This window comes from Bison bison, unplaced genomic scaffold, assembly GCF_000754665.1.
Source record: "Bison bison bison isolate TAMUID 2011002044 unplaced genomic scaffold, Bison_UMD1.0 scf7180017864382, whole genome shotgun sequence".
NCBI lineage: Eukaryota > Metazoa > Chordata > Mammalia > Artiodactyla > Bovidae > Bison > Bison bison.
Window position 1 is genome coordinate 5,112,468 of NW_011494954.1, and position 8,617 is coordinate 5,121,084.

At 39.5% G+C, this 8,617-nt stretch overlaps 1 protein-coding gene across 1 annotated transcript in view; it reads left to right on the forward strand.

The window, feature by feature from the left end:
- The first annotated feature begins 1,183 nt into the window (after window positions 1-1,183).
- The window catches only part of PIGK (phosphatidylinositol glycan anchor biosynthesis, class K), a 137,672-nt gene continuing 130,238 nt past the window's right edge, over window positions 1,184-8,617 (forward strand). The window contains exons 1-2 of the mRNA XM_010857605.1: window positions 1,184-1,309; window positions 4,933-4,986. Coding sequence (XP_010855907.1) covers window positions 1,217-1,309; window positions 4,933-4,986 — 147 coding nt within the window. The 5' untranslated portion in view covers window positions 1,184-1,216. The remainder of the gene's footprint in view (window positions 1,310-4,932; window positions 4,987-8,617) is intronic.

Below are 8,617 nucleotides of genomic sequence, written 5' to 3' on the forward strand. Positions count from 1 at the left end.
TTTAAGCCTGACATTAAAGGTCATACAAAGTGCAAAAGCAAAAGAAACAAAATAGAAAGAGAGACAAGATCCTGGGAAAAGCAACAGCATAAACAATGGCAAGGGTCAATATCACTTCTTTATAAAGATATCATTCAAATGCACATGTAAAACAAAGCTATGAACATAAATTTTACATTAGAGGGCATACAGATATTTTATTAAAAAAAATCCACAACATAAGGTCTTGATGGTAATTAAAGAACTAGAACTACCTTAGGTAACATTTTACACCAAGGAATTGAGAGGGGAAAAAATGGTATACTTTGGTGTTCAGTTGCATATTTTGATGGCATTGTAAATTAGTATACTTTGGAAAGCAACATCATTCATAAGCCACTAAAGCTTTTGTGTCTTTTGACTCAAGATACTCATTCCAGGAATATTATCCAAAGAAAATAATTCATAAATGTAAAAAAACTGTCCAAAGATAACTCTTTATAATATTAATACTAAAATTTAGAGACTGTATTGCCCAGAAGACGGGCAGTTACTTTGGCTGAGGCCTCAGTAAGGTTCAGATATCCATGTCACATTAAATGTTAAAATTACTAAGATTATGAAGCAGCATAAATACTTTTATGTCATGCTAGATGCAAACTAAATGAATATAATAAACGGAATGAATACACACGATTTATTAAATCCTCAGACTCTATAAGATGTTTTAGCTCTATAATTACAAAATAAAAATGTAACTAATTTCTCCATGTTCATACGTTTAGCAGATAATAGACCCCAAATATAATAGTTGGAGCGCTCACCCATGTTTTCATTTGATCCAGTTAACCACTTTTTTGTACCCCAAAGCTTACTCCTCCACATCACATCATGTTTCATATAGTCAAAGAATGGGCAACACTAACCAAAAAAGGAAATAATAGCTTCTTAAGGTTTATAGGCTCACAGTTTTTCTCCACTGCTTTTCAAAAAAGTTTTAAAACGCCCATTTTATAATACAAAACCTGAAAATTTACTTCAAGGGTCAGACTCAGTCCCTGCTACCCGGGAAACGTAAGGACTGCGGAAAGCGCGGGCTTTTGAAGGCTGGCCAGGGGGCCGCTCTCTAGGAGGCGGGGCAGGTGTCGCAAAGAAAGGAAAAAAACTACACAAACCCCGCCCCGCGCTGCTTTACGGCACTCGCCCCGCCTCTCCGGGTGCGCTGAAGCCGGCAAACATGGTCGACATTTGTTTTCTCAGCCGGGGTTTGACTACCTTGGCAGGGTTGTTGCTCTTACCCTTCGGCAGCTTGGCCGCTAGTCAGATCGAGGTAGGAGTCAGGCCCTCTGAACAACAGGGCCCTGCGGGGGACAGCTGTGTCGTGGCCTTAAGCGTCCTGCAGATGTCCGATACACAGCCACGGAGCGAAGTCTCCTGGAATCACCCATCAGCCTCTTATTAAGATGACTGTGCTGTGGGGAGGGTGTCGCAGGGAACGGGAGAGGACGGTGACTGTCTGTTTCAACCTTTTAAAATGGCGAATGAAAAGAATCAAGTCCTGGGCGGCGGGAGAGGGCCTGATCCTTTGCTCCGAAGAGCGTGCAGTCCCTAGTAGGTCAGCTCTAGAGTGCCGCGCCTACGTCCCAGCTACCAAGCTACAACATTCTACTAGGAATCAGATGGGTACAGTGTTTTATTTTTGGCTCACACTAAGTTCTGGCCAGATATAAAGCCTTTACTCTCCCATGTACTCTGATAATACCTTCGTCCAGTTCTGCCGCCTACATCTCTAGCATAATTTTTCAGAATAGCAGACGTTTGAAAATTTGTGTCCAAAGTTTTATATTCGGACCTACCCCACCTCCTTGTGGGGTTTCTCCTATGCTGGAAACCTAGGATTAAAAAAAAAAAATGAACTCCTCTCTTTATTTCACATTTTAATCATCACTAAATTCTGTATTCTCAATATTTAAAATTGCTTTCACTTCTTCAGTTCCACTCGCTTGATGCAGGCCCTCGTCTTTTCTTGCCTGGACTATTTCAGTAACCTTATCTTGTTTTCTTCAGGCTTCCAAATTCCTTCTCTTTAGTCTTCATCAAAGTAAGTTTGATCAGATTATTCTTCAGATTGCATCCTTTCAGTGTTTTTGCACGGAGTAAAGTGTAAACATCATGATCTAGTCTCTGCCTACTTTCCAGTCTTCATATAGGAGCCCATTCTCCCCACCATCTCAGACGTTAGTCAGTCAGTTCAGTCGCTCAGTCGTGTCCGACTCCTTGCGACCCCATTAATCGCAGCAGGCCAGGCCTCCCTGCCCATCACCAACTCCCGGAGTTCACTCAAACTCATGTCCATCGAGTCGGTGATGCCATCCAGGCATCTCATCCTCTGTCGTCCCCTTCTCCTCCTGCCCCCAATCCCTCCCAGCATCAGGGTCTTTTCCAATGAGTCAACTCTTTGCATGAGGTGGCCAAAGAATTGGAGTTTCAGCTTTAGCATCAGTCCTTCCAATGAACACCCAGGACTGATCTCAGACGTTGAGCTTAGACTAATGCTGAAAGCTTTTCAAATATGCAGCTCTACCATTTTAAAAAGAAAGCATGCACATGCTTTCTTTATATTCATGAATTATCGCTAATTTATATATTCACTATGAAGCATGTTGTCTAGATAATATAAATATGTATAGAAATTCTATTTTTCTTATATATTCTAGCAGATTATTCTGTATAGTTTGTTTTGGATTATTACTGTTTTTTGTAGTTATATAGTTGTGTTTTTTTACATTCTGATGTGTTATTCTTCCTGTTTCTTTGTTTGCTCATTTACTAAAATGCAGTGAAAGCTAACCCCTGTAGAACCTTTCCCTATTCTGTATTTTGCATTTACTGTTGTACTGTGTGCACTTGGCTAGTATAGCTCTCATCTATCATATTATAACCCATGTATACTTTGTACTCACTATTATTCCATCATCTTTCATTTATAGGGCAATAGCTGCCTGCTTGGTTTGCCTCAGGTCATTCTTTCTTCAATCCAGTCTGTTCTCCAAGCCTCAGACAGTGTAACTTTTAAATACACAAATCTGACCATGTCACCTATATATACCTTAATGTTGTTTTAAGGATAAAGAGCCAAATCTTGGTTATGACCCATAGGCTCCTGCCTGCACCTCTGGTTCTATCTCCCCTCTCTCTCTTTAAAACTTCTAGTTATGCTAATCTTCCTTTTAGTTTCTAGAACCTTTAAGGTCCCCTCTGCCAATCGGATAATGTTCTCTCTGTCTGGAATTATTTTCCCTCTCTATCTGTTGAATCGTCACCCAAATCTCTCTGAAGAAACTTCCCCCGCCATCCCTGTTGGGCTCCCCCTCCCATTCCCTGATCAGGCCAGGTCCCCCTGTTATACTCTGTTATGATACTGTATATCTTACCTTTAGAGAATTTGTAGTTTGTCCTTATCTGTTTGATGTGTGTCTAGTAACCTCTTTGGAGGCAAGTACTAGCACTGTTTCGCCCATTGTTGTGTTCTGAGCATTGAGAACAGTAGAACAGCTGGCGCGTGGTACCCAGTGAATGTGATGAATGAATGAATGTTATATTGTAGTGTAAAATGTTTGCATGCTTGTCTTTATTGACCTCAGGGATTCTTGAGAGAAAGCAGCATGGTTTTTTTTTTTTTACATAGTACCTGGCACATAATAGGTGCTCCACTAACCATATGTGGATTGAATAACTTTGCAGTGTCTATATTATCTTAACAACCACAAAAGAGTTTTGACATCTCAATTTTTTTCACTGAAGTCTTAAAAATGTGAGAATTTTGGAGCTAGAAGGGACATTAGAGATTATTCAGTCAGCTCTCATTTCTACATGAGGAAAATCAAGTCCAGAGAGCTAATGACTTAGTCTAGTCTCACATCCAGGTAAGGGATAGGATCTGGGCTGAAACTCAGATCTTCAGATTCCTAGCTCACTAATGCATGTTGTTTTCTTTAGCATCTGTTCAACTGTTGAGTAGTTTAAAAAGAGATATATATTGGGTTGGGTTGGCCAAAAAGTTCATTCTGGATTGTCCATAAGCCATAACAGGTATATATATAACACAGACACATGCACTCGATTGATTTTTTAATTTCATTCTTCTGGAAATTTTCTTCCTAGCTGAAAATTAAAAGAGCTAATATTTGTTTTGTAGTTATTTTTTTCCAATCACCATTCCTACATTCTGTGTGTCAGATAATGCTACCATTTTATAGATGGGGAAGCGGAAGCACAGGAAGTTAAGCAGCTTTCCTAAGTTTATACAGCTAGTAAGTAGTAGGGTCCAGATTTGAATCCAGGCAGTCTGATTGTTCTCATAATTAATGCTGTTTAGGAGCAGATCTGAGATCATTATGGTTTATATTCACTATTATTTTAATGCATAATAAAAATCATATTCATTAGATGTCTGGATGGTACTGGATGTGGAGATTTTTAATGTTCCATGATGGCAAATGTAATTAAGATTTACTCTAACAGATAGTAAAATGGTACATGGAAGTATGCTAGAGAATGTATTCAATCAGATATATTGGTGAGTTCAAATAAACAATAGGAAGCATTCAATATTCATTCCTATTCAGCAGGAAGGATATTGTTATGTGTAGAATGAAGACATGAAATAAGTCATTCACAATTTAAAGACTGAATGGAAAACTGGAAGCATATGAGGAAGAGCTAACTGTATTTGAGATAAAATGTTTAAAAACAGCCCCTCTCACAATAACCCCTCAAATAAAATTATTTTGTCTTTCATAAAGTCAAATACTAGAATATTTATAAACTTGTGTGGTGATGACTTATTGTTATTGTAACTAAAAATTCCATGTATCTTAACTGCCCTTTATCAGTCTTTATTCTGGGAAATTTGACTTTCTTCTAATCTTTGTGCTGTTATTTGATTACTAGGATCAAGCAGAACAGTTCTTTAGAAGTGGCCATACAAACAACTGGGCAGTTTTGGTAAGTATTCTATAAAGGTTTGCCTTGTTTACATTAGATACATGTCTGAGAAATTTTGTGTGAATCAAATTCTTAAGAGTAAATTTTATTTCTTATAACAGAAATTATGGCTATATTTAATTGACCACATCAACTAATAATATTCTTTGCTTCCAATATATCTGTCAAGTGGTGATGTGTAAATAAATAGAAAGATAAGCTAGAGATCCTGTTGTTAAAGGAAGTATTTTATGAAGTGTAGTGGTATTCTAATGACAGAAACTAGTAACTTACATTGAATATTTCTTATCTATAATGTTAGTTTATAGAAACTCTCTGGCTATTTTCTTAAAAAATTTTTTATTTTTTGTTTACAAAAATAAATGATCATTGTAGAAAATTCAAGTTATACAGAAATGTTTAGAAGAAGACAGATTAATTTTATATTATTGTGATTAAATAGAATAGTAACATGTCTCGTGACTCATTTCCTTGTTGTTCAGGTTCATGACTCATTTTCTTGTTCTTCAGGAACAAATACCTCTTATATGCTACCACCTCCTAAGAGACTTTATAAAGGAATTGAACAAAAGCTGCTCATGATAAGAAGAGAGGTTTTAGTGATCACTTAAATTGGGTAAAACTGTGAAGTAGCAGGCCATGATCCACCACTTTGAGAGGATAACTTGTTTTGTAGAAAACTAAAGTGTTAGTTGCTCAGTCGTGTCTGACTCTTTGTGATCCCATGGACTGTAGTGTACCAGGCTCCTCTGTCCATGGGATTTTCCAGGCAGGAATACTGGAGTGGGTTGCTATTTCCTTCTCCAGGGGATCTTCCCTACCTGGGAATTGAACCTGGGTCTCCCTCATTGCAGGCAGATTCTTTACTCTCTGAGCCACCAGGGAAGTGTAGGAAACTTAGGAGCACTTCCAGTTAGTCTCTCTATGGAAATTCTTAAAAGAGGGAATAACTGCCTATGTGCAGACAGCTAATTTCCAAAAGGCTCCTTTAGAATAGAAGCCTGTTAGCGTTAGCTTATACCACACACATATTAAACTCTTCCTTGTTCTGGGAACTTCCATGTTCTTGAAATAGCCCCTCTCTAATCTCAGCAACCTGGGTCTCCGTAGAGAAACTGAGGGTGAAAAAGAATTACCACTGAGTATTTCACAACTGCTGTTTTCATATTTGTGCAATATTTTACACATTAATGTCTTCCCTGGTACTCAGACGGTAAAGAATCTACCAGCAATGCTACTGGGGAGACCTGGGTTTGATCCCTGAGTTGGGAAGATCCCTTGGAGAAGGGAATGGCCACCTACTCCAGTATTCTTGCTTGGAAAATTCCATGGGCAGAGGAGCCTGGTGGATAGGGTCACAAAGAGTTGGACATGACTGAGCAACTAACACTCTTACACGTTAACTCAGATTTACTAGAGCGAGACTTCAGTAAATTGTACTTTCTTAAATGGAAAATTATGAAATTTGACCAGGAATGGCTGAGTTGAAAGTATAAAACATACATTTCTTTCAATGTTATTTCATTCAAATTAAATATGTATATATACACACACACACAAACGTGTGTGTGTGTATATATATATTCCAGCTACCCCTCCCCCCTGACCCTCCTAGTTTGAATTAGTTTTAGTTTTGACTGGATGATAGAGGTAAATGAAATGCCCCTTTGCTCTTATAATATGACTGAGAAAACTTTCCACCAGAGGGAGATAGAAGAAAATTGGATTCCATTTTAGTTTCAGGATCTGCTTTGATTAAAACATTTTTGTCTCTGTTTAATAAAAGTTATATAATCCATACTCCTGGTGAAAAAAAGTAATACTGATGGGTAGTGATTCTGTTTCTGTCTTTTTTGGTTTTGGTTTTTGCTAATATAGGCAATAGGATAGTGAAAATCCTTGAATACATATTCTTGCATGCTTCAGTTCAGTTCAGTCGCTCAGTTGTGTCCAGCTCTTTGTGACCCCATGGACTACAGCATGCCAGGCTTCCCTGTCCACCACTGACTCCTGGAGCTTACTCAAACTCATGTCCATTGAGGCGGTGATGCCATCCAAGCATTTTATCCTCTGGTGTCCCCTTCTCCTCACACCTTCAATCATTCCCAGCATCAGGGTCTTTTCCAGTGAGTCAGTTCTTCGCATCAGGTGGCCAAAGTATTGGAGTTTCACCTTCAACATCAGTCCTTCCAATGAATATTCAGGACTGATTTCCTCTAGGATAGACTGGTTGGATCTCCTTGCAGTCCAAGGGACTCTCAGGAGTCTTCTCCAACACCACAGTTCAAAAGCATCAGTTCTTTGGTGCTCAGCTTTCTTTATAGTCCAACTTTCACATCCATAGATCAGATCAGATCAGATCAGATCAGTTGCTCAGTCGTGTCCGACTCTTTGCGACCCCATGAATCGCAGCACGCCAGGCCTCCCTGTCCATCACCAACTCCCGGAGTTCACTCAGACTCACGTCCATCGAGTCAGTGATGCCATCCAGCCATCTCATCCTCGGTCGTCCCCTTCTCCTCCTGCCCCCAATCCCTCCCAGCATCAGAGTCTTCCAATGAGTCAACTCTTCGCATGAGGTGGCCAAAGTATTGGAGTTTCACCTTCAACATCAGTCCTTCCAATGAATATTCAGGACTGATTTCCTCAGAATGGACTGGTTGGATCTCCTTGCAGTCCAAGGGACTCTCAGGAGTCTTCTCCAACACCACAGCTCAAAAGCATCAATTCTTCGGCACTCAGCCTTCTTCACAGTCCAACTCTCACATCCATACATGACCATAGGAAAAACCATAGCCTTGACTAGACGAACCTTTGTTGGCAAAGTAATGTCTCTGCTTTTGAATATGCTATCTAGGTTAGTCATAACTTTCCTTCCAAGGAGTAAGCGTCTTTTAATTTCATGGCTGCAGTCACCATCTGCAGTGATTTTGGAGCCCAGAAAAATAAAGTCTGACACTATTTCCACTGTTTCCCCATCTATTTCCCATGAAGTGATGGGACCGGATGCCATGATCTTCGTTTTCTGAATGTTGAGCCTTAAGCCAACCTTTTCACTCTCCACTTTCACTTTCATCAAGAGGCTTTTGAGTTCCTCTTCACTTTATGCCATAAGGGTCGTATCATCTGCATATCTGAGGTTATTGATATTTCTCCCGGCACTCTTGATTCCAGCTTGTGTTTCGTCCAGTCCAGCATTTCTCATGATGTACTCTGCATATAAGTTAAATAAACAGGGTGACAATATACAGCCTTGACGAACTCCTTTTCCTATTTGGAACCAGTTTGTTGTTCCATGTTCAGTTCTAACTGTTGCTTCCTGACCTGCATACAGATTTCTCAAGAGGCAGGTCAGGTGGCCTGGTATTCCCATTTCTTTCAGAATTTTCCACAGTTGTTGTGATCCACACAGTCAAAGGCTTTGGCATAGTGAATAAAGCAGAAGTAGATGTTTTTCTGGAACTCTCTCGCTTTTTCAGTGATCCAGTGGATGTTGGCAATTTGATCTCTGGTTCCTCTGCCTTTTCTAAAACCAGCTTGAACATCAGGAAGTTCACGGTTCACATATTGCTGAAGCCTGGCTTAGAGAATTTTGAGCATTACTTTACTAGCATGTGAGATGAGTGCAATT